The sequence below is a fragment of the Anopheles gambiae genome, chromosome 2 (genome assembly GCF_943734735.2).
Source record: "Anopheles gambiae chromosome 2, idAnoGambNW_F1_1, whole genome shotgun sequence".
Classification (NCBI taxonomy): Eukaryota; Metazoa; Arthropoda; class Insecta; order Diptera; family Culicidae; genus Anopheles; species Anopheles gambiae.
In genome coordinates, this window is record NC_064601.1 from 104,271,251 (window position 1) to 104,298,299 (window position 27,049).

The 27,049-nt window shown below is 47.7% G+C and overlaps 1 protein-coding gene across 1 annotated transcript in view; it reads left to right on the forward strand.

Annotated features, from left to right (window-relative positions):
- The first annotated feature begins 230 nt into the window (after positions 1–230).
- The window catches only part of LOC1277225 (uncharacterized), a 95,116-nt gene continuing 68,297 nt past the window's right edge, over positions 231–27,049 (forward strand). Inside the window, exon 1 of the mRNA XM_061641568.1 lies at positions 231–1,520. Coding sequence (XP_061497552.1) covers positions 1,443–1,520 — 78 coding nt within the window. The 5' untranslated portion in view covers positions 231–1,442. The remainder of the gene's footprint in view (positions 1,521–27,049) is intronic.

Consider the following 27,049-nt stretch of genomic DNA (forward strand, 5'->3'; position numbering starts at 1 on the left):
TTTTTGAGATCATAGTTTTCAGAGCAGCATCAACAACTGTCCAGCACTGTTTTTAATCCAACGAAGCCAGTTCGGTTTTGCTGCATCGTGTTCCCTCGCTTGCCGGGCCTGCGCAAGAACGAGCACACACTATGCCGACACAGCGGGCCGACTCACTCACTCCAGCACGTTCTAGCGAGCCCTGCATGCGTGAAATCTTCCGGATCCGGCAACACCGTGCGGGTTGAGCGTACTTTTTTTTAGTCCCTTGTTTTTCCCGGACCAGAGTGGGTCGTTGCGCGATTCTGCTCCGTGTATTCTGTCGTCGCACGACTCGGTCAACGGTGCAAGCACGCACGATGCGTGCATAAGATTTGAATGTGAACGTTCACGAATCCGTAAGGTCGGTTTTTTTGAAATTGTGATCGAAATAATAGTGATTTGCTAGTTTTGTGCGTGAATGTACGAGAAGCATACAATTTAGCGGGTAAAAGCAGTGCATGAGTAATCACGATCAATCATGCAATAACGGTAAGATAAGGAAAATGGACGAAGATATTTGATACAAGTGCTGTTACAAAGTGCTACCGCTGGAAGATCACCGTGCTCGAACAAAGTGTCATTTGTGATAGTGTGATCCAGGATCTTGCGATCGTAAAACTAACTGCCATTTTGATCATCCCTAGAGCAAAAGGTGCACCGGGGGGTGACGATTGCATTCCACCCCCTACCGGTACAGTGAGAGCGAGTGAGTGAGTGTGTGTGAGTGGGAAATCGAACCGAAATAAGGGTTCCCGACACGATACGGGAAGAAGCTGATCCGATTGCCGGAAAGGCGCACAAATCGGTAGCTTCCGGAACGGGGTGGCCCGATTATGTGAAAGTCTCCCCCTCAACAGGCTCTCCATATCCTTCCCCAGTCGTTCTATCGAAAGGTCCCCCTTCCCCCTCACCCTCCCGGACACGATCAAGGAATCGGGAAGCTCACCTCTTCATCGGTTCGGCACAGTCGCCTCGGTTAGCATTTAATCCTTAGCCGTCGAGTCGAACGCAACGCGCAACCGAAGTCGGTCGTGGGAGGTTTTGAGTCAGCGTGTGCCAGGCGATAAGTTTTCCACCATCGACAATGTTACGGACCACCTGTGCCCAGGTGTGATGATTTTTGGGGAAGTTTTCGAGAATTTTAAACCAGTGCCTGCCAAGCGGGATACAGGGCACGGTGTGTGCAGTGTGAATAAACAGTGCGAGTGGAGTCCGTGAGTGGAAACAGTGCATTAAGATCAGCGGTCAGTATCGGTAGTTTCAAATCTGTGTGATGACATTAGTGGTTGAGGCGAGAAAGCAGCAGCCTGGAAAACATTGACTAAGCCCCGACTCTACGATCGAGGGTCAGTGCAGTGTGAGTGTGATCAGTGGCAGCAGAACACGGCAACACCGGCAAGGCTCAGCAAACGGCGTGGTGCATGTTGTTTAGCATGGATTTTCAGAGTGCAATGGAAACCTTCGCTGAAGCTTGGGTCGCCGCCAGCACTGGAGAACAGGTGAGTTGCGGCGTGGTTAATTAGGGGAAGACACCTAAAACCGGAACCGGCTGGGAGGCTCAAGGACGAGGTGATCCTTTTTTTCATTCTTCCATCTCATCGGTGTACCTGTACAAGGTCTTTCCAAGATTGCCTACAAACATTAGCTCAGTCGAATGGGACAGAAAAGCTAACATCGAAAGATCATCCCATTTTGGGTAGGTGACCTTATGTTCGGATGGTAATGAGGCTTCGGAGTACTTGACTTTTTGCAGCTTCTGAGCTTGGGCCGGTGAGCAAAATGCAAGATCCTTAGATGCTTATCTTTTAATCTTGTTAATCCTGGACTTCGGCCGTGATCTTTTGCTCTGTGTGTGTGTCGAGTGTCGGCGGTGGGATAAGCTGCAATTTTATGCATAAGTGGTACGGTAAAACAATGAGATATTTGGTGCTGAACGGAGGATTAGGGAAGTCGGTAGGAAAACATGACACTTGGTGCTGGATTGAAACTTTGACTTCTGGAATGTGAACCTAAATAGACACATCCAAGATCGCCTATGTTTGTTATCGCTTCGTCATGACAGCAGATGACGTTTTTTTGGCTCTTGTTTTTTGGAGAATTGAACGTTTATCACCCAAAGCAAAAATTCAGTCATCGCTTCAACAACAAACTTTCGGGAACCTCCAAGCATGATTCCATGCCAATTCGGCTTAATCTGCAGAGGTTTGAGTTGTGATAAAGAAGAAAACAAAACAAAACAAACCCCCGAACCAAACTCAAACCAGCCCGTCCAGATCAGATTAGCACTTCCGCTCTTGAGAACTACCGCAAAGACCATTTGAGACCCGTCCTCACTCGCATTCACCCCCAGGGCCCGGCGCCTACAACGGGCCTATGCTGCCCGTTATCAAGCGCAACTTTCTCCTACCCGCTATCGGATTCCCGTTCGGAAGCGCTATGCTAAGGATATGTATGTGACCCCGGCAGTGAGAGTAGCGTGTAGTGATAGTGGTTGGCACCAGACGTCGTTTTGGCGGGGACCCTTGCTATCGGCGAACCCGCGCGCGCGCCGATGCTTTCGAGGGCATTATTCATCGGATGCGTCTCGTCTGTCGGAAGCGTCTTCCTATGACTGACCTTCGTTTGCTGGCCTTAGTATGGAATGCGATAAACGATACATACGAGACAAAAAAACGAAACGAACGTTTCCAGAATGGCATTGTCAGGGTTGATGATTCAACGAGTGTAGTCTGACACTAGTTCTACGAAAAATGAAACTTGATTGCAAGCTTACCCTTGTGGCGGTGCCTCGGTTTGCATCACCACTGGTGAAGAAATCTTCCTCATTAGCTAACAATCGATTAATTGTCATAAATCGAATTAATGCTTCCGTCTTTCCCTAATCCCAGTGGACTCCCTAGGCCAACTGAAGATCTCAGCACGGTTGGCAGGTCAGCTTAAGCTGCAGAGATACATAAAAATAGGGAAGTAATCCGTAAGTCGGCCAAGAACGTTTGGGAATGTTTTAATCCAGTTTTATTCCCGCATTGCAAGCGATGTGGCTGCGTGTGGAGTGAACTTTGTGTTTACACCGATGATCTTGCAGCCAAGCTAACCACGGGGTGGCTGGAAGTGAGAGCAACTCCAACAAATAAAAAAAAAACGCCGGCAGCATTCGTTCGACCAAACAAAGACGCTTGGATTATAATCCGTCTTTCGGGGCTCGAATCATCCCCGTTTTCGTAACGGAACGCACGGATGTCCGGAGCTGGATAAACGGGGACGGATTTTTCGACGTCACCGCCAGCCGGAAGAAGCTACCGGCGGGTCGATCGTGGTTCGATCGTGCGTGTCGCGTTAATCGAGATTAATGAACCTTCCACCAATATCCCGGGCAGACGACTTAAGACGATGATTTATGGGGCACAGCGCAGAGCAGAGCAGAGTCCCGGACGAGCTCGATCCTTGTTCGTGTCGGTGATGTGAAACGCAAACAATTTTTGCGTCCTGTGTATGTACACACCGCTCCGGGTCAGGACACTTTTGTTAAGCGGGAAGGTCCTGCCTTTTGGGCTTAGTTGCGGTGTTTGTTATTCCGTCTCTAATTCGTCCCAATTCCTTTCTCCGATGCCTGCTTATCGTGCCTCATACCTCCGCAGGATATGGTTTTCCATTCCAAGGGGTTCCCGAAACGCTATGTTTACACTGATCGTTTTTATCTTGCTGCCATATCCCTGCAGCCTTCGATCCTTGCCGACCGAAGTCGGCGGCAGGGGAACCCGGGCGAACAAGGTGGCAAAGGACGACACCTTTTTCGGATAGAGGGCACGTAACGAATTACGATTTTATTGCACCCGAAAATGAAATGGAACAAAGCAAAAAACATAACACCACTCGTTCGCTCAGTCGTTCCTGCGTAAAGGAATTGTTTTTATCGCTCCGTACGTTTTGCAAGGACTTTCGTTTCGCACCTTTTTTCGGTGTCTTTGTTTTGCATGGATTGCTGTAGCGCTCACCGTTGCAGGCACACCTTAAAGGATCCTGAATGCTCCTAATCCAAAGCAGGCTTGATGCTGTGCGAACGGTTGTGAATGCAGTTCTATCTGTTGCGGAGCCATATAAGACATCCTGTTCGGGGAGGTGCATCGCGTTTTAGGATGCGCTCGTGATCTTTAACTCTCACTCCCTCTGTTTTTATGCCGTTTTTTCCCCATTCACACTTACCAACGAGAAAGATGTGTAAATATATCTCTTCTGCTTTTGTGTTTCTAACCCGTTGTCCTGTTGTAAAAATGGGGTTGCCGTTTTTTTCTACTCTTCCCAAAAACTAAAGACATAAAGGGGTTTTATTTTCATTATTTCCATCTTCCATTTAGCAGCACACTCGCTATTCAACTGCAAACCGGCAGTAGAGGTAAATCTCCCGCAAGGTTCAGTGCACTTTCTATTGATCGTATCGTGTAGATAGGATACGATGGTTTGAAAAATGATCCTCTAATTGATGCTGAAATTATGTATTTTGTAGAGATTTTTGTGACCTGTTTTGTACCTCATTGAATTGTGTAGGCGAATGAGTGGTTGAAAACGAAAAAAAAAGATTAACTGCTGAACTTTTGTGTTGTAATGTTAAATTTAATTTTGTTTAGTATTTAGAAGTAATGATTACAATTTTATAAAATATTGAATACTCTATTAGAACGATTTTTATTAGCTATCACAGTTTTAATCATAATAACAATGCTCAGTAATATATGGAACAACAAAAAAAAACAGTGTGAATAATTTAAAAATAAACCTATGGAATAAACAGGTTGATCTTTATTTGCTTAATTTGCACCAAGTTTTCTCTTAATATTGTTTCAACGGAAATGGTTTAATAGACGCATATTGTTTACTATGTTTTTTGATATACACTATTTAAACTTAGCAAAAAGTTTAAACAAAATACAAGAAAATGTGTTGGACATAATCCATTTAGAACCTTTTCAGTTGATCCTTAACCTTGATATCATAAGAGCATTACATCCCATAATCCTGCTTGCTAATCGTTGGAAGATTATGTCCTATCGATATCATGTCACCTCGCCCGGCGACACATATCACACACGTTATACGGTACCCCATCCTAAAAAAAACCAATCAATTCAACGTTGGCAGGGAAAATGCCCCAAGAACGTGACATCAATTACCCCACAATGTGCGCCACCAGCAGGAAAAAGCGCAAGTGAAAGTCTGGGCAGCGGATAGCAGATTTGTAGTAAATAAAAACGCACTTACTAACATCGTTGACCCGCATTAGCATGTCACACGCGTGTAGGGAGGCGACCGGAGGAAGGCTAAAGGTCGCACCGTGAGGTTACCGCGTGCGTGATGTAATCCGTTTCTCCTCCTCCTCCCAAGCGCGCGAGGGAAAACACTCGAAATCAGTGTGGCACCTCCAAAGCGCAATGCAAGCTGATCCTTCTTTTATTTTCCCAACCCCGCGGCCACAAATCTTAAGAGGATCGCTCACGGTGGTGCTGCGCTAAACAGCGGGCCACTTGATCCTTACCCGCACCACCACCACGTCACGTCGAATTGATTTACGTGACCAGCGCGCGTATCAATTTTCATTCCGTTGTCAGTGAAGAAAGACGGTCCCAAAAACACACACACACACACACACCTACTACTAGCTAGTTTTACTTTTCCTCTAGTGTCTAGCTCTTTGGTTTTGCCAGAATGAACGATTTCTGCCTTCCTGCTTCTCGCGCGTTTGTGGTTGATTCTTGGCCAAGCTGGGCTAGAATTACGAAAACCCTCGGGCGCTGACTCATTTCTCACTCATCTGACTCGCACTAATCCGGCCGGCCGGCTCGTTGCTTGCCGCGCTCGGTAAGTTCGACTGACCCCGGGATTAAGATCGTAAAATTGCGCGCCTCCCCGCGTCCTACGTGGCCCGATGGTTAATCACTTTTGATATTTTTATGTGGCATTTAACATTCGTTTGCACCCTGTTGCACAGCGCGGACAAATCGGAATGCAATCAATTGTCGGGATGGTCGTTTACATATTCTTTCTCTTTAGACACACTCACTCTCTCTCTCTCTTTTCACTGCTCTGGAGTAGCTGTTCGAAAGAAAAAATACACACACCTCAAAGCCGATGCTTGCCCAGATAAGCCGACTGGCTGAGGGGGTTTAGCAGTAGGGCGGAAGAATTCTCCACAAGCTGATTGTGAGACAATGCGGTAGGGAGGCAACAGGGAGAGCGTTGGGTTTTGCAAGATGGAGTGTGATGTATTTTTCACACGTAAATCGTTGCCTCGGTGGCTTAACTCCGTCCGCCCCAGACAGCGGCACTCGAGTGCGCGAACGTGCGCGCCTTTAATCTTCCCTCTAATCCTTTTCCTCACGCCGACGGATCAGCTCACTCACTGTTACATCGCCTTCGAGAGACTCAGCTCACCTTGGTAGTGTGTCCAGCTCTACAGTTTGACTGTGCCAGTGTTTGTGTATGTATGTGTGAGTGTACAGGCGGCTTAACTGTCAAGAGATTTGATCTGCACGGTACGGATTGTTGGCGCGCATTAAGCGACTCCGGTGCGGTCTCCGTTCTTAACACACTGGCCGATTCGTGGCGCGCCATCTGGTACGCTCTGACCTCCGCCCGAAAGGGTGGACCACTGGTGGACTTAAAACCGCCGCATCAAGGGCACAGAAAACAAAAGCTCACTGGCCAACAGTGCAAATTGGCATATGAAGAGCGTTTTTGCTCGTGTGCCGTGCTTTGTCTACTGTTTCTTGCAAATCGCGTATGATTTAGAGAGCAAATCATTGCATCAAAAGATTACTGGACGTATTTACGGCTGCTTCCGAACATGTTTCCTCCAGCAACAAATGCTTGGAACGGTTTTTTTTCTGTTTTAAACCAAGATTGAAATGCATTTTTTTTTGTCTCAACAAGAAAATATAATTCTTCAACGCTTCACCCACGACACGGTAGCCACAAGCGGACGTAAAGATAGCGAGTAAATCTGGCCTGCCGGTGGGTTATGGTGTGGTGGCGGTTTTTTTTTATAATCCTCCACACACTCACTGGCAAGCTTGCTGGACCACCACCGGATCGGGTCGGGTGGTTTGGGATTGGAAGCTTGCCGCGTCGAGGTGAAGATTATTGAATATCTTATTCATTGCCGTTGAAGGAACCGGAACATATGGACACGGTTTGTGACTGTTTGCCGATCCCTCCTCCCACCACTGGAGAATAAAACACAAGATCCCCTCACACACACAGACACACACACACACACACTAACATACGTCTACATGTGTGATAAATTATGCAAAGCAAAAGCAAATGGGGTTCTTGATTTGCTGCCCCCACAACGCCGTAATGAGAAAGGGCGCGCGCGCGAGCGCTTGGCCACCTCACCCTGTACACCTTGGGCGGCCTTGGGACCCATCTTCTTCGCACCTGAAGCTGGTAGTGGTGGTTTGCCGGTGAGGTGAAAAATTAAACCCGGCTGCCGGCTGTGTCGGCTGTGTGAGTGCGCGCTGTAATTACAACGCCCAAGCCAATGAGCGGGTGGGGGGGCGCTTTAATGATGAATGAAATGCATACAGCGATTAGAGGTGCAATCCCGTCCCGGCACAGTGCGAAGAGTAGTAAATTTATGCACCGATTTGGCCTGTACTCGCCACTATGAAATGGCACATGTTTTCTTTTGTATGTGTATGTGTGGTGCTGCCATTATAAGAAGAGAGTGGTGGTAAGGCTTTAGAATTATTGTATTATTAAATTAGCTTGTGCGAGCGTTCCAGTTTGATGTTAAAAAAATGTCACTTGCTTCCAAGCCGTGGTTCACACTGTACACGCACAAATCACAACTATTCACAAATTCCCAAGGACGGTACGAGACATGCCGGTAGCGATACGCCTTGCCGGCTCAAAAGTCCACTGCCGGCACTGGCACTGTTTATTTCAATCGGCCAAAGCTATAGCTCACTCACTGAAAATAAATATAATCCCCGGATTAAGGCATCGAGGTGGCGTGGCGGTTCAGTTCGAGCGGTACGCCGCGTTCCGTTTCGCTTCTTCCCGCACGACCGCTTCACCGTTTGAGGTTGGAATGTTTCTTAGACCCCCCCTCCCCCCTCCCTCCGCCACCTTTTGAGGTTTACTATGTGAAGACACCTTTCGCCTCCAGAAGGTCCTGTGCTACCCTGTCTCTTTTTGAGGAAGTGTAAAGCAGAATAAAAACATTAAAGTAAGCAAACGTAACTTCAAATCCTCCCCTGCGCACGATAGCGCACATCGGTTTAGCTTTTAGTGGGGATGGAATGGGGAGGTTGAAAAGATCGAAATTGTGTCACATTGGGGGTGAAAATAACAACAGCAAGCTTCCCCATTCTTACTCACTCCTCGTTTAAATCCGGCTGTGGTTGTATGTGTACGATGAACGTTACGTTTCTCGTACGAACACGCTGGACATTGAGGTCGCAAGTCATACTCCAAGGGTCGGTCCAAGTAATTAGTGGTACATACCGTTTTACCTGATCCGCTCGTGTCATACTTACCCCCCCCCCTCTCCACTCTCAATCAGCCAGTTTTGGTCCTTCGAGCCGGATCGGAGTCCACTGGAGTGATTTGTGGAGCCGTCACCTACCGGCTGCGATACAGATTTGCTGGAGAAATCTTCCTTAAGGTAACCAGTGGAGTGCGATTTATCCGCTCCACTGTGTCGTGCTCCACCATCCACCATCTAGCTTACTCGCGCAGATGCACCAACCAGCAACCAGGCAAAGATGAGGAAATAAATAATATACGAAATAAATTAATTATTTAAATCCGATTGGATTATTTTAATTTATTGTATGATTAATATATGTGGGATTAAAATTTTCACGGTTTGCCGGTTTGCGTTCCCCATGGTCTTGGCGCTGTGTGACACACACACACACACACACACATAAGGAAGGTTGGGTAGTGTGCGGGAGCGGTTGAAGTCTTAACTTTTATCCGGCATGGGCCCTCCGGGACAGAAAAAGGCCGGCAGTCGCGACATTACGCGCGCGCTTACAGTTGTTCGCGCTACTTGCTTACCCTTGTGTGTGTGTGTTTTTGCGTGTGCGTGCTCGAGTTGCGACACTTTCTTACGATTGCACGCAAGGTTTCTTCACCCTACCACAGGAACCCAGTGGGGACACACACATAAAGGAACCTCACACGCGAAAAGGGAACGCCAGTGCGGGCAGATTATCCGTCCGTCAACATTAGTCTTGGCAGGAAACTGTAGGGCGGGCGGAGAAGACTCGAAGCGGGAAGTAAGCAAACGGGATAAGATTATTTCCTTACCTCCCCCCATACACATAAGAAATACTGAGTTTTGAGCGAATTATTTATAGGACAAGTCGCAAGCGAAAACTTTAGAACGCTCTCGGCAGGATTAAAACTCGCTCAATCATACTAATCGTACGCAAAATAAAAACGAGGGTTTGTAGAGTTTTGAAGTTGTTTGATGTGCGCAATTGCCGTACTTAGTAGTACAGTGACATGCTATGTACCTATCGCTCGTTGGATTGTAACAAACAGTGAGCATCTATTAGGTACTTGATTTACAAAAAAACTGGAACCAAAACAACATCCAAACTCTTACTAGACTAGACGTTGTTGTTAGTGCCAAGTGCCAACGAAACTCTGGAAGAATTATGATGCTCTGCTTTAATCCAAGATTATTCAAAACACACCGGCCCCGTTTCTCATCGCGCGCGCGCGTTCGGTTGTGTGTTGCTGTTGGATTAATTTCGGCTCCAACTTTGCAGCCTGCTCGTGAAGAAAACAACCACCCAACACACACAAACAAAAACTCGATCTTCGTAAAATAAAAATCCCCACAAACACGCACACACGCTAGAAACGGCGGCGATCGCCCTACCGAGCCCCCGCCCGTCGAGCTCATTCGCACAGGTCGGCGGATTTGGGGTGATTAGTGAAAACGCTAAATCTTTTGACGGATTTTCATACATTAACTGGTCCCAAAACACGGGCTGCGCGTTGTTCGTGCCCGTACCCTGCTAATACCTTCGCTATCTCCGTTTCTCGTACTGTCTCGCTCTCTCGGCTACGTTTCATCTTAAAATGCACGCGTAAAGTAAAGCCGGAATGTGACCATAACAACATCGTTTCGTATCCTTCCGTTTCGCGTTTCGTTTCGCAAGCACGTTCAATAAAAAAAAGACACACATAACTTAAAACACACAAAACGCACCAAATCTCGAAACAGGCACACACACACACACACACACACCACTGACTCATCTGTGCCCGATCGTTTCGCGAATTTGTGCGTGAAGATGTTACAGATTAAATGTGCGGCACTCTGATTTTGTAGCAAATGCTTTCTCGCTCCGCAAGATGCGCCAACCAGAAGGGAGCAGAGAAACAAACTGGACACGATCGTGTCTTTCGAACCTAGCTGGGGGTTGGCTAATATTTATTACGATATTAAATACCTCCATCAAACTGGCCCGGTAGAGCAAACGGGAGAATGGGGACGAAGAGGAGAAGGAAAAACGCACATGTACAAAGCAGGGAGCGAATAAATACAGCTTCGCGAGATTATAACGTGCGCTCGAGGAACTCCGCGACTCCGCGCCGTGCACCTTTATGTCCAGCGGTGAGCTACTGTGGTTGTCTCCGGGCGTGTTAGGTTCGCTTCTTTTCTTTTTGCGCTCAAAGGAAATCGGTAATATATGCGATCGGATCAAGCCTCCGACCTCGCCACACTCGCCACAACCAAATCCAACCCGACGGGCGTATGAAATTAGGTGAGAATTTAAATCCATCCCAAAAGCCCCAATGTCCTGCTGATTGCTACGGCGACGTTCTTTGAGCCGCAGCCACTTCGGCTTCAAATCGGATCCAAATCGGTCTTGAGCTTGAGCTCGAAACTCCGGTTGGAAGCTTCGCTGGATGTGTGTGTGTGTACGCGGGTATTAACTTTACGATCGTGTTTCGCCTTAATGCTCCTGGTTGCTGTTTTTTTGTGTTATCTGTCCGTTTTTTTTTCTTTTCTTGTTTGCACAAAAGTCATCCACCGTTCGACTCAATCATCATCCTCATCATCGGTGGTGCGTGGAGGCTACCGAAACACTTTCCGCGCAAAAGGTTGCGATCGTTGATTGGGTGATTTCGATGAGCTTAATGGAACTGGACGCCGTTCCACAAAGCTCCCGCGCTCACTGCGGTTTTGGGAAAGAATCCCCTTCCACCCGCCGCGATAAGCAAACCGTGCTGGTGGGGGGGGGGGGGGGCAAGGGATACTTTCTTCCTCCGATTAAGCGGGAACTCACCGCTCGAACGTTCGGGCCACCGAGACTAAAATGCTAATCCCACATTTTGGCCGAACTGTAAGCGGTAGGGTGCAGGGGATGCGGAGCAGTTTTTGAAGGATTAGCAAAAACCTCGCACAGCACGATCGTAACTGTGGCCAGGCAACTCTTTCTTGCTGCTCGGCGAAGGTGGGCCGTTTTGATCATGTACCGGTGAATGATTTAATCCAGCCATCGCATTCCGCTGTCTTAAGCCGCATCTGTCACTTTGCGGACCGAATGCTTGTGCCGAAGTTCGTTCCGTTCCGCTGGTGGGCGGCATGGCCTGTAGATTGAAAGGGAAGGGCAGAAAAGAAACGAACAGCCACTGGCATATAAAATAAAATACATTTTAATAATAAAACTCTATCTCCAATCCTTCTGTTCTGAATGTGTCTATGTGCGTGCTTGTGTGTGTGTGCGTTTTATGACTGATAACACAGGGCTATAGAGCGCAGAAAAAACAGCTACGGCTGTGTTAATGATTAAGATTTGCGATTGAATTTATGTTAATTCTACCAACTCCCAGCCCCGAAAGTGTGCGTGAGTGTGAGGCATATGAACTGAGAGCACTAGTGAAATGAATTGGTAAAGCGAAAACAAAAAAAAAAACGTCGGCAAACTACACAGACAATCCCGGGCGATGAGGAGATGAGTAGGGGGTATCGTAAATCGTATCATCGGGGAGCTGCTGCTGTGTCCAACGCTTAAAAGCGCGCTCGCCTCACCGGCCGAGCTAATCCATCGCGAAGGTTAAAGGACTCTTCGTGCGCACCAGATTCGGTTGACAGAAGCGTACCAGAAATCAATGTAAGGAGTGTAGAAGGGGGATATGTTGGACCGCCACCACCACCACCAGCTACTACTACTATGTGCCATTTCCCGATTGATTCCAGGTGAGGCTGACTTGCACCCCGGGGGAGTTATGATTTGTGGCATCGAGCAGCCGGGTGTGCGCCCATTTGTCAGCACTTAGTGTCGCGAAACCGCCGAGGCTTTAATTTGCTCCACCGAGTGCGGAGTTTGTCGGTGGAGGGGGAAAATATGCACTCGTGTTGCATCGCGACTTTTTTCGTTCTTTTGTTTGCTGCTCCATCGCATCGTTTCGAATGAACGTGAACCATTTGTGTCCCCTTTGCGTTAAGAGCTTTCTCCATCGGCCGTACATTACAACAACGTTGCAACAATAGCGTCCGGGGGGGGGGGCAAATGGCATCGATGGATGTAAAAGCGAGAGTGCGAAAGCAAAAACGGGCAGGGCAGTAGTGATTGGAGGAGAACAAAAATCCTTCATCCTAGCAAACACCGGGAGCCGTATGGAGTTGGAGAGCAATGGAACCAGCGAAAAACAACACAAAAAACTAGACGAAGGCCCACACAAACTAACCGTGCCGCCATCGCGCGCCGAGTGGCAGGTCCGTATTTTCCGCGGATTAGCTTCCGTTCTTTGCAATGCCTCGCGATGGTCGCGGTTCGGAGGTTCGGTTCCGTTTCTCTGTGTGTGTGTGTTTGTGTGTCCGTTTGTTCGCTATAGGCCATCGGGTGGACCCATTTATCCATTGAACTAACTGTGCTAAGCCTCTAAAAACCTCAGCACGCGAAGGTGGCAAATGCGTACGGTGCCCGGGTGTTATTCGAAGCACACACACACAAAAAAAGCAAGCAAGTAGATTCCAACTCTGGAGCAAATAGTGTGATAGTATTAGCGCGACTGAATCATAACCGGCAAAAGTTGACTTCATGTAAGGATGTCACAAGAAACAGCTTAATATTTGGAACACACCGTTTGCCACCGGTTTAAACAGAGGGGATTTTATGGCAGCACATGTTTGACTATCCAGCAATCAGGTTCAGATTTGGGAGGTTGTTAAACTATCTCAATCTTTTAAATTTCTCTATTTTGTTTTTGTGTTTTATTCTTTAACAATAATTATTCGAACGAATCTTGAATGGTGGCTCGTTTGATTCCTCATCAAGTTAAAAAACTGTTGAATTGCTTCTGATTCAATTTTTCATTAATTAAAAACCTAATCTACAATAAAATCCACAAATTTTCAATATTGGTATATTGGAATATTGTATACAAAGTTTCAAAAGATTACGGCAGCTAAATTTTAGAAATGTTTTCAGTATTGTACGCACTTTCATGTAACATTTAACGCATGTTTTAAATGTCTTACCAAGAGACTTAGCCCCGAAACCGTTGAACAATGTGAACCTCCATCGTGTTGGGCTTTGTATTTCGAACGAGGGTCGACAGCGAGTCAACCAGGTGTAGCTGACGCTTAGTTTCCCACCCGTTCAATCCGATCGGGAACGGTCGCTGCATGTAAAACCATTTCCAATCCTAACATACAACACCATCACACACACACACACTCATTCAAACATCCGTTCCGGTGCTCGATGTACCACTGATGCATAATCCTTTAATACATAGAAACGCGGATTTTATCAGTTTTGGGATTTTAATTTATGACCCTATCGACTAGCGGGGGTTTTTCGGGTGCGGATCGGTGTGTTTGCTAGCATCGATCCGATGTACGGTGGTCCTCTCACCATCACCGCTACCTCCCAATGTTCTACTGCTAAACTGTGTGAGTGTTGCATGGCGAAACCGTTTGTACTTGTGCTAGCACGCGCGGTGTAATGTTTGGGCTTGTGATTAACAGTAACCGACTCCACTTTATTGCCGCTCGGCAAACCGTTCCGCGCTCAACCCGATCGGGGGATGAGCACTGTCGACGCGTGGTGATCTTGACCGGAAGTCCTTGTGCCGTCCCGCCCTCGGCTTTGCCCGCAACCGAAACAAAACAACAATGCCAGGAAGCTAAATTGACAGATGTCACTTTCGCTGATGAGCCATGCAACCATGGGGCTACGGTTCCGTGGTGCCAGTGCGTCGATTCCGCACCACCACTCTGATCCGCTTTAGTTAGTCAGGGGCTGGTCGTGGGAGGGGAGTGCCCACTACAAAGGCAAAAAGCCATTAGCTCATCCTGTTTCTAGAAGAGTGCATGCGTGCGTGCACCTGGGGGTAGGATCTTCTGTTGCTCTTCCGTTGACCCGTACCGGCTTCACTTTCCCACCGGCGCGTATGCATTGCAATTTCTGGGCCAGCGCAACCCCTCGTTCTTACGATTACGACAACGACATCCAAAGAATTGCGTTTTGCGCCGGGGCGATAGGGGACAACCAGGAGACAACCTTAAAGGAAGGACTTTCTACTAGCAAATAAAAAACAAGGGGGTTTGAAGGAGCGGGCTGCGATGTAGTCTTGTAGTCAGGCTAATGTGCGCGGCCCCCACCCTAGAAGAGTCATTATCTTCGAAGCGTCACCACGCACCGGGTACAGTGGGACTGCGCTCCCATATAAGATGTGCAACAGTTTGCTCTACACACACACAGATACACCGAGAGAGCGATAGAGAGAGGAAAGGGAAGAAGAAGCGGAGGGAAAAAAAGCGGTTGGAAACTAACTTCCTGTGATGGGTTTCTTTTTTTGCTTTTCAATTTTACTCGGGATAAAACAATCGCTTCGGATGGCAGGATTCACCCGTGTACATCGTTCCGTCACATTCGATTAAGCAACCGATGGGTGAAGCGCATCAGCCATTCCTCCGCCATTACGTCGCTTGATAGATCTATTGAATGTTTTGGGAAGGGAAGCTTCCCGTAATTTGTAAATTTATTTCCCAAACTTACACATCGCTTTTTCCAAAAAGCCAAAGAATCGATCAAAAAGGTGCGTCGTACGAAGGAGCTCCTTGCAGGGAACGACCTTCCCCCCCGAAACCCCTGAGTAACGATTTATGGCGATATGCAAACGTGAGAAGCGCTCCTGACACGCCGGTGCGTATTATGCAACTGTCGGATTTGCCGGGTGTCGTTCATCCAGCCGAACCAAACAACAACATCAAGCATACAACAAAAACCATCCCATTAAGGTTCGATGCGTGGGCAACGAACCGTGGCCAGAGAGAGATAGTTATGTAGAACTGCAGGATGATCAATTGGTAATTAAGGTCAGGAAGTATGGAAAAAGGCTAATTTTTTTAACCAAATGACTTTGGAGCTGAGTTATGAGGGGAGCGAGAATCGAGCCGAGGCTTTCCGGTTGATGAGGTTCCGGTGAGGTTCAATCAGAAGTTGTAGAATCCCACGACCCACCCAACGGCTGTAAATCATTATTGAGCTGCTAGAACGTCGGTAAGGAGTAAGTTGTAAGTCCTGCAGAGCATCCGTTTTGAATTATACTCCAAGATCTAGATGAATGTTTACAAAGGTTTCTAAGGTCATCCCAATGAAATTTCTTGAATCTTGTCTATCTAAAACCATGCAAAAACATACTGAATCAACAAGCTAAAGCAAGCTGTCATTCATCAGTCTCCTCCTATCCGATTACCATCGCCTCACACATTCCCACAGGGCCCCTCGCATAAGATTTCCTCCCAGCCCAGCCCAGTTGCGCTGCTGATGCTTCCGTCTTTCGAATTAGCCAAACAGTGTAATCACTCACTCCGCTCGCCGAAAGGTCAGTGAACGGGGCCTGGGCGCAGGATTCATTTTTACAACTTCCGACTTAAATTAGTCACCGTCAGCAACTGACCCATCCCATAAGGAATGGTTAATTCTTTATACGCCTCTCTAAGCCATTGATTTAACTGAGTGGCAAAAAAGAAGGCAGCACAAAAGCAGGTCAAAGCGAACGACTCAAGACGCGAAGTATTTCATTTTGCTGCTGCTACTGCTCTGTGTGTGTGTGTGTGTTTTGTTTTGTATGCAAAAGCTGGCCGATTCCGTTTGAGGGCGCAATGAGACAAGCAAACTATTTATAGTGCGCAATATATAATCATAACGATAATCACCATCATCAGCGTCCTGGGAGCGTCTGCGCTACCTTGCAATTAACATAATCTATTTCGATATCTATTTAACTGCATCTACCCCTTTTTTTCCTCGGGTTATGGAACTGTGCCGGGTGTCCCGGGCGATGCAGTTCTCGCGCAGTAGTTTTTGGTGGAAAAGAACTTGCCTCGCCAGCTTCGAACTGCATTCGGACTGCAATTTGTAGCACTGCAATGCAGACCAGCGGTCACCGTAGCTCTGTTGGCTTTAGTTCTAGGCTTTGATGAGTTTTTGTCTCCTGTCTCTTTTAATGCGTGGAGAGCTGCCGTTGCTTATAGGGGCGGTGCCCGCTCAGGATATAGAGGTCCACGCTGTGCCCGGACACAAACCATGCGTGAAAAGCGTCTTCCTGTAGAACAAAAAAACACAAACACAGACACACAAGCGCTCATCTAGGTTGGACCCAGGATTGTGGCTGTATTTCCGACAGCGTGCCTGTGTGCCCAGTGAGATGGAACCAAACGAAAGAACTTTCTGCTGGCATTTCCCCCTTTTCTGTGGCTAGTCCACCACAGCAATCAGTAGGGGCAGCATATGTATTTTCTTTTTTTTCCTGTATTCCTCGCCGAACTCCGAGGGACATTTCTACAATTAAACTGGGGAAGTGCAATTAAAACAGTTTTACATGAGCATTATCTCGGGCGGGGTCGGAGGAGATCGGACCGACCAGCTAAGAAAGAAAGTAAAACCCAGAGCTGTTTGTTAATTGTCGTCCAAGACGAAGCACAACCAGTCCCCAAACCGTTCACGTTTCTTCCGACGGATAATCTATGCCCAGCAGTTATCCGAAGTGAGGATCACTTTTTCTTTCGTGTGTGACAGTAAAACCACAGCAGACCGCCCTCTGGCAGCGATGACGGTGAGTAATGTAATGGCAATAATTATTAGGTGAGCGATGGTTCACCTACTGCGGCTGTACCCGCTCGCTGCCAGCTCTCTACGGTCGCGCTGCAGCGTTAAATGCAGGGCGCGTCACTATCTACCCCAAACGGCCAAAAGGGGCAGCGGCGTGGTACGTGGCGCAGTACGTACGGCATGGTTTGTTTACATTTTTTAAGTGCTTTCCCACCCATTACGCATACGCAGGGTGGGTACGACATTGATAAGCGAGCGAGTGTGTGGATGACGCGAGACCGTGCCGTGCCACCTTTACGGCAAAAAGGCGCAATCCGACGAGCCAGAAATTAACTTATATCCGACATTCGAGAACTGATTCGTTAGATTTTTCTTATCAAAATCGATCGTTTTATGACCGCGTTAGGATTAACCGGGACTGGGTGGATTGTGTTGTGGATAATCTTGCCGGTGGTTTGATTTTTTCTGTGTTTGAATGTAGATGTAATGCATCAAATGACGATGCAACATTTTGTCTGTCGGCAGGCAGGGACAACTAAGCGAAACGATCGTGATGGATGAACGTTTCCTGATGTGGCTAAACAATTAATTTAAAATAATATAAAAGAGCTCTTGAAATCGATATGAATGTTTTCTATGGCTAAAGCTAATTTTAGACCTATTACAAACCGAATTTCGGAACTCCAAACTGTGTCAACCGAACAGGTAATCGATTGGCTCGTAGAAAACCGCGGGTTTGCTTAAAGCGGCACCGCTGATTATGTCCCGATTAGCGCTTATCAGCAACGGCAAGCTTATTCGATTTCGCTGTCGCGGTCTCTACAAACACCCAACCCAAACACACACACACCGGTGGAACTGGCCTTACTCGCCTTTCCCTCGCACCTTTCAGAACCTTTCGGTGGACTTGATTTCGATAAGCACGGTACCTTTACTTTTTCTATACTTGCTGTGCGGAAGTGCACACTGTAGATACGCAAATAGAACACCCAGTCAACGAGGGGGGAAAATGGGCAAAAATGCACTCATACTTCCTACTCTCCCACACTCTTTCCCCATCACCCGCCAATAAAAAAAACAGCACGCATGAAAGTGAAACTACCTTTTACTGTGCCCCGTCTCCACCTCGCTGGAGTTTTGTTTCGTTCATACGGCGCACCTACAGTAGGGGCGGAACACACAGGAACAACAAACGATAGAAGTAGAAGAAGTAGCAAAAGAAGTGGTAAAAGAAGAAGAAGAAAAAACGAAGCCGTCAATCGAATCGATCGTCTGTCCGTTAGCGTTTGGTTTTTTTTTTAATGTTCACGCTTGAACAGAGCCGATAACGAAAATCCATTACCCAATCAACCCTGACAGCGTGGGTAAGCGAGAACCCAAAGTGTTTGTGCGCGGCCACCCTCTCGCATAGCCGAGCCGAGCAAGCGTCATCACCTGGGAGCCTTCGGGGCCCTCACACATATGGGTACACGATTAATCGATCCTCCGAAACCAACCCCCTGTCTTCCCCGGCACCGGTACCGGCAAACGAAGGAACAACCGTCACCGTCGTTTGCATCGGAGAATGTCCCGAAAAGTGAAATAAGGTTGCCTGCAAACTGCAACGAACGAATGAAAAGTCTTGTCAACTGTGAAAAAAAACGGCGCCACTGACAGGTTTAGCATGCAAAACGGGGGTTACTGGTCCTGTTTTGTTTTTGTGCTGTTCAAATAATTAACAAACAATTAACAGTTCAGCACCTCGGTAACGGAAGGTTTTTCAGTTACAGGCAACGTTACTGCGAATTGAGCGTTAGAACCGTTCGGGACACTGGCAGGCACAACCTACAGGCAACGATCCTGTCAAACGGTGACGTTACTGGAGCTTGTGCAGTAACTACGCTGGGCACGTGTTTCGCAATCGCTCTCCACAACTCCCCCTCTTTCAAGTGGTGGTGTGTAACGTTGCAAACTCAAACACCTAAAATGTGTTCCCGCTTTGATAGCAAAAATCCATAACCCCTTTTAAACAAGCTATTAATAAAGACGGTACTCACAGGCTCCCGCCGTTCCCAAAACTCTTTAATTGCATAAATAATAACCTCCCCAACTTCGGCACGACTCTGCAACCCCAGACAGCCGACTGACGCTATCACAGTTAAGACATCGCGCCGCTGAAGACTACGCGCACGGGGCCACGGGTTTTTTGCCTTCACCCGTACCTGCGGGCGAGCCTAAATGCCCGAATCAACGATCTTCTAATCGGGCGCCATCGCAACTGACGCTATCACAGTTAAGACATCGCGCCGCTGAAGACTACGCGCACGGGGCCACGGGTTTTTTGCCTTCACCCGTACCTGCGGGCGAGCCTAAATGCCCGAATCAACGATCTTCTAATCGGGCGATGGTACCGCGGACTCTCCGGCTGACTAATTTATACTCAAATCACATCTAATAAATTTATTAACCTATAAATCAATCCACCCGATATTACTGAGGATGCCGCTAGCCGGCTTGTCGCGCTTAATCACCACGGCGGAGCAGTTTGCAGGCGAACCAAGGGGTTGGAGATGAAGGTGCAAAACGACGTGCCTTTTATGAGTGATTATCTCTGTGAGGCTTTGGGGCCTTTGGTTTGGTGGATTGGCTTTGGATGCAGGGTGGTTTGGATTTTGTAGCACGATTGGCTCCAGAAACCTGTGAGGTTAGGTTTAGTGTATGTGGAACGACCACGCTTTGTAAATTACCACTCATACAGAGAAGAGAGAAAGAGAGAGAGACAAAAAATGGTGACAATTGTTTGCTTCTGATAAAAATTGTGACAGTCACTTTTGATGAGCAAAAGCTGAGGCATTTCTAGGCCATTCTTTCTTTGAAGTCAGGTCCAAAAACTGTCCATAAAAAACCCCCGAGTCGGCGCATCGGAGCGCACGAGCGCTTTGCCACAACCCATTCAAGCACGGTTCGGTAAATAGTGCTCAAATCCACTTCTCCCCGCTTGCCCCTTCCAGAGCGCTGGGCTGTCCACCCAGCACCTCAGCCGGGCTGATGATCACACACAAGCCCGGATCACTTTGCCTTGATGCGATGCGGCAGTGGTTTCGCTAATCTGGCTGACAATAATTATTGTGCGCGGTTTATTGTACCCGCACTGAGCACTGTGGTTACTAAACGATGGGGTAAAGCGACGACGGATATGACGAAGGCTCACGGATCCATCCAGCCCTTCCTAACCCCAGCTACAGATTCGGACCGCTTATCTTTATCACGCGTTAGTGTGTATTAAGGCAAATAAACACGTTTAAAACCCTCAATATCGCGCTGCCTTTTCCCGCGTTGCGTTTGATGTTAATTCGCGCTTGCAGACAGCGCAGGCCCCGGTTTATCTGTGCACTGAGTGTGGCACTGAGGTTATACGACAGGCCTTTCCAGCCGTATCTTCTGCTTCAACTGCTTTGGTGCGCCCCATCGCATGTCAAAACACGGCCGGAACCATTTCCAGCCCGATGGCGGCTTGTATTGCGCACTCGCATACGCGCAAGAAGACGCAACACCAAAACATCACCAGGTGCGTCCGTTTTTAATCGCAAGCTAGCCCCGCGGCGGCGCCCGTTTTGGACGGCTCCGCTTTATCCTACCGAATGATGGTATCCCGTCGCGCTTTTGCAAATGGCCGCGCTCGCGCTACGGATGAGTGAAAGCTGCTTCCTGTCACCCGCGGTGCAGACATTCTTTGCTGGGAGCTGCGGCTGGCGAATCGTGGCGCAGCTCGAATGGCGGTTTCGGTGCGCTGGGCGCCAACCCACTGGGACAGTGCTGTTGCTGCGTCGCGAGACGAGCAGGGCCTTTGCGTGCTGAAGGCGCTAAGGCGGTAGGGATGGGCTCAAGGGGAGGAGGAACTTGCTCACTGTTGGCTTGTGGTAATGCTGTTTCGCACGCAGCCAGCTGCGTACGGCTGTAATCCTTGGGTGTGGTTTTGCGCGTTTCGCGAAAAACGGTACTCTGCCATCGCTGTCTTAAGCAGAGGGATCGGTTACCGGAATGAGAAGAATAGATTTGGTGTTTTTTTTGTTTTGTATCTTTAATTCTTCAATATCCTCTTGAGAGTAGGGGTAGAATGGTAGATGCGACGTAGGTTTTGACAGTTTTGTCGTTATTATTTACTTGAAATCGTCGTGTTAAGCCAGTTAGGGGTTGTTATGCAACAACAACACTATCTAAAACGTAAGAAGTCTAGGTTTGTGGGAAATTATTAAAACAATAGCCATTTATTTTGGTAAGGTGGTTCTTTTTTCAACCCACTTCAATAACCATAAAAATCAAAGAAATTTAATTCTTGCGAATAATTATAAGCTCCCCTCAAGGATCCATCACTGAGAAATTTGACTTAAACGAGCTTGATTTTTGATCAAACAAACAACTCAAAATAAACTATAATAATTCTTACATAGCATCAATATTGCAGATTTATTTCAAATTAAATTAGACCTATGCGTTTTCTACACCATTTTTAAACAATTCTTCCCCCAGCCACAATTAGTGGAAAGCGGCCTAAAGCGTGCTTCAGTTGCCCATAAATATAAGACACCGACATTTAATTCAAATGCTGATCGCATGGATTTGATATCAGGCTTCGTTTGATAAACCTCTTGCGAACGCAAACCTTCTCCAGCTCCTCATCAGCGTGCGATGCTGCGACATTATCGTATGAGGTGTGAAATTTTTTCGCTCCCTTAAAACGCACCCAGCACACACTTATGCCGTTCTTCTTTTCTTTTTTGCCACGAAAATTTATTACACGAACAATAAATAACCCAAAACCGTAGGTAGGTGTAGGGCGCCGCCGGTATACTTATGCAAAACTTGCTAACGCGATGAGTTTTGAGGGCTCGGGTTTTGCTTTTCTGCGCCGCGGCCCCACACAGTAAAAGACACATGCCCCTAATGGGGTGTGAAATGTGTGGTGCCCGTTCGGCAAGCAGCAGTTGCAAAATGAGCGGCTCTTAAGCAGCTCATTTTTCTCGTTTATTAATAAGCCGATGGAGCCAAAGTGTGCCACAGAATAAAACGGAACCCCAGATAACCGACCCGGCTTTGATTATGACGATTATAAACTAATCAACTCACACAACAGCCGAACCTGCGGAGTTCCAATTCGCCAAAAATCGCAAAGTGAGAGAGAGAGATAGAGAGAGACATGCAGACAGGGCTAAAAAATTGGGGTCGCCCGCACCAGATAGGGCTTCCCGATATACGACCCACAGATAGGACGGCATTTATAACGCATCATTATGTCTCGGAGGCGCGCGCGTGCACGCTCTCTCTCTCTTTCTTGGAGATGTTAGCAATATATTTCCCCCCTGCTAAATCACTGCCAGGCATTATCTGACAGAGAAGAACTTCAGTTTTTTTGGCCCCTTCTTTCTCTCTGTTTGATTAAAAGTTCAGCCCAAAAGTTCAAGCCCAGTAATGCACAAAAAGGTGGGGGTTTTTGGAAGTATGATGCACCGTTATCGAACAAGAAGTCGTCGATTCGTCCAAACTGTCAGCATTTGGTGATGTTTTGGTTGACGTTTGCTACCCTGTTTTTTGTTCTCCCAACCCCGCTCCAAGTGCTGTCCAAATTCCCAGTCGCAATTCCACCAGCACCAGCGAGCAGTGCAGAGATTTCGCCCAGACGGCCTTCGTGCAGTTGGCGATCGAGATTGGCAATCGAAATTTGTGCAAATTGAATTCATAAATCGTCGTGGCCCCTCGGCAAAAGAGCAGCCATCGATCTCCCGCACGGGCGATCCAAAAGAAGTCATGAAGATCGTATCGGGGAACCTCCTGGAAATTGTAACGAGTTGTCGTCGACCGGGCTTCTGGAGCATATGTTTCCTTCTCCAGAGGGGGGAAAAATCGACCTCTAAAACAACAAAAACACCAAAATGCAAACACCCGAAATTCCCCCAATACCATTTCGATTCGTACGAATACGGATCCTCTCACTCGACGACGAACAGGGGGGCGATGAGGACGAGGAGTAGGAACTGTCTGCTCAAAATTCAACAAAACAACGCTCAAAAAGCCTCTTTCGCTCATCGCCCCTCATCGCGCTCGCTCATATCCCTAATGTGACATTTTAACAAGATTTACACAACAAGCACGACCAGCGAATGACACAACAGTGTCATCGTGTTTTAAATCTTCTTCAAACCCGATCGTTCGTCCGTTTGGCAGGGCCCAGCCAGCTTACGGCTGCCGAAACAGTGACAACCCCGGGTGCAGTGAGACACACCGCACGGAGCGAAGGGAAACATGGTACAAAAAAGCCCTCCCAAAAGTCCGGCGGAACCCTGGTGAAGGGGAAAAGATGATGTGTGCTTGTTGGTTTCGTGTACACCGTGTTTCCATCATCATCCTCATCTGTAGCAGCAGTAGCCGCAGCAGCAGCAGCCGCAGCATCGCCATAATCAGCCAACGCAGCAAGCAAACGGGGGATTGTTGCGGATAACATAATGATCTTCTCCCGATTGCCACTCATTCGGTTGATCATTTAAGCACAACCACGCGCTTTGCAGGCACACAAACAACAAGCATCAAAAGCGAAAAGAAGCAGACACACACGCACACACCAATGTTGCAATAATTTATCGTACGACATTTCGTCGCAGCAAGTGCATTTTGACCGCAGCGAGGAGGGCCGCGGTAAGAATGTTGCCCAAAAACCCCGCGATCCGCTTGTGGCGAAAAATGTGGCAGAATGACGAAAAACCGATTTCCAATCAAGCCCGCTGGGAGAGGAGATTCTTTCGCCTCGGGGAGGTTTGCGGCGAAGCACAACAGCAGCAACCTGTACCGGCAGCAACAAAAAACGGTCAAGCCGAACTGTTCTTCTGTTGATACACGCTAGTGGGAGAGGGAAAAGGGAGGGAGGGGGGGGGCGAAGCAGCGAGCCTCTTGAGAATGCAGTAGCTGAAAAATATTTTCGCCCAAGATCAATGATCGATTAAATATACACTTTGCCACCGTTTGTTATCCCTTTTCCGTGGCTGCTCTCCATCGAGCTCTCTACCCCTTTTTCCTGTTGGTGTGTGTGTGTGTATGTGTACATGTGATGAAGTCTCTGCTGCTGTTTCTACCTTTCCCTTTGAGCCCTTTTTCTGATCGACCCGGGGCCCCCCGGAGCTCCCCGCGTCTCCGCCACGGACGACGACGAAAAGCGCGAAAAGAGGATAAGATCATGTATCAAACGTCAAATTATATCTAATTATTTTCGGTCCCTCCGCGCGGTCCCTTCACCCGTGTTTGTGTCGCGGTGCAAGTTCGGGCTGCGCGACAGATTCCTTGGCGCGAAGGGTGGCCAACGAAGGGATGGAAGGAGCGGGACGATCTAAAACAACGGGTAAGCCAACGCACTCGCCCAACGGCCCAACTCGCCGGAGTGTGCGGGAATGATCGCATCAAGTGGGCTGGCCGCGTGTTGATGGAATATGGGAGGAAGATCGATGTATGTTTTGCCCAGTCTGTGTGTGTGTGTGTGCAATGATTTTTTTTTTTGTTGTATTACACTCCACTCTGGACCTCTTTTTCCTGTCTGCTGGCTTGACGCACCGTGCCAAAGGGGGTGCTCTATTTTGTTGGTATGTGTCTGGTAAGGTGCGTGCGCGCGCGTGTGTGTGTGTGTCTACTGTGAGATTTTGTTGTTTTTATCCCCTCCCCATCAACCCCCTGCTGCAACGCAAGCAGGAAAGTGTTTTTGCTAACGAATTATTATGTTGATGCGCGCACCGGCCTGATGTAGTGCTTATAATAATACGTATCATTGTAAAGTAAAATCGAATTAAACAATCGTTTTTCCCCCCTGATGAGAGACCGATGGAGCGGCGGAGAGGGTAATGCGTGGAACGCACGCAAAGGGTACAATTTGCGGGATATAGAGACATTCTGGTCGGAGAGCGTGGAGAGCGGTTTCGTTCTTGCTCTTTCTATTGGGAGCAAGGCGGGGAGGGGGGTTGCTTTGTGAACAACATATAAAATTATGTCGCATTAATGTAAGAGCTCCCATTTTTTGTTGGGCTTATTAACTGCTTAATACACTTCCTGAGGTTAGTAGCACCGGAATGATTTGTTGGTGAATGCAGTTCAAAGCAGTATTTATACAATTAAGAATATTGCTTCCCGTTAGGTGTAGCTTATACTTTTGATTCCAATTAATTTGCTAAACTTCTTTTTAATTTTAAGAGTGCCACCGTCCCTGAAATTATTTTTTTAACTCTTTTTTTACTTAAATGATTTACAAAAAGAATCATACTGTTTCCAAGCAATTCTAAATTTTGGCAATGAATTATAGCAAAACTTTAAACATATTTAGGAAAAGTCCTCTACAGCATATAAACAAAGTTGATTCTTTCAATCAATCCATAAAATCAATCATTTCTACGAATTTTAATGATGAAATATTCTTGTCAATAACTCAATTGTTACATAAAACGGTCATAACCCTATATTCTTCTGTTTTGCTCTTGATAAGTCACTTTAGTGCAGTTTTTGCATAACTTTAGGCGTAAATATATTTTTTTAATTACTCTAATTTTTGTTTACATTTTATTTCCAAACTCCCATTTGCTCTGCTTCGACCCCAAGAATCGTTAAAACAAATAGTTGGTTTCCAAAAACCCCGAAAAATAAAGCATTAGAATGCTTCGTGCGCCTCGTTAGAACACCACCTGACACCGTCCGTCGGTGATGGGCCGTCCTCACTGTCATGTTGTACAAATGTTACGACATTCGTCGTCATCGTAACGCTCATCACCACACCACCGATCGCGCCCGGCACACCACGACGGTGGTTCGTGGTACGCGCATCCCTGGGACAAGGTCTGAGAATGTGGCATTCGAAACGGCCGCTGCGCGGCTAAAAGGTCTGCGCGAAGCCAGTGCAGCCCGACGGTGAGCAAAGATTTGCTAGCCGAAATTATTCGAAAGACATTTTGTTTTCATTTAGCTGGAATTATGCTCGCAAGCAATTTCATCCGGCCAGGCTCCACCACTGCCACCACGCCAGGATCGCTTCTTAATGTTTTTTTTTTTTGTGGGGGAAACGATCACGGGCAATTCGTGCCGTTTTTCCACCGATTGACGATAATCTGTTTTTCCAATCCTGTGCTGTCGAAGGCAGAGCAAAATTCCTTTCAAACGGCGCTGCGGGGAACTGTTCGCTGGCCAAGCGCTACTTGCTAGCGTTCCATTAGCAACGAACTGCGCGCTCTCTCTCTCTCTACCTCTCACTCTCTCGTTCGCTTTGTTATCTCCCTCGAGGGCTGGTGACGATGGCTGACGGTGATCGTAAAACTTGGACTCCCTTTTGATGGACGGTACGACGAAAATGGCGAAAATACAGAAGCGATCAGCAGCGCATCAACTGCAACCCTTCATCTCTTCCACGGCTGCCTGCACGGTATTTGTCCTGCTGCTGCTGCATATATGTTGTACGTCTCTCGTTTTTTTACTATCACTCACCTCATACGTGTGTGTGTGTGTGCGTTGATCGAACATTTGCGATTCCGCAAAACCGCGGGGCATTAGCCAAAGCGACAGAGGTGAATGATAATGATGATAAAAGATGCGATGCCTGTCTTGGGGCCGTGATTGCAAGCGCGGTCCCCTCGTTCGCCTGTCGTTCGCTGCCGTTCTTTTGCTTCGCGTTCGCGGTTGCGGTTTGCGGACAGATGAGATCTTGGCTTTACATACAACAGCGCGTGCAGATCGGTCCCCCGGAGGTCCTGAATACAATGGTGGAGGGGAGCCTCGGTATCGGTTCGGTTTTGGAAAGCTCCGGTGGAATGTCGCAAAGAATGACGGCCGGACCGCGGGTCGGTGAGCAGGTTGTGTCGATGGGCTGTCGATATGCGCTCGGGACATACATGCGTTGAGTGATCCTGGCTACTGTGTGTGTATATGAGTGTGTGTGT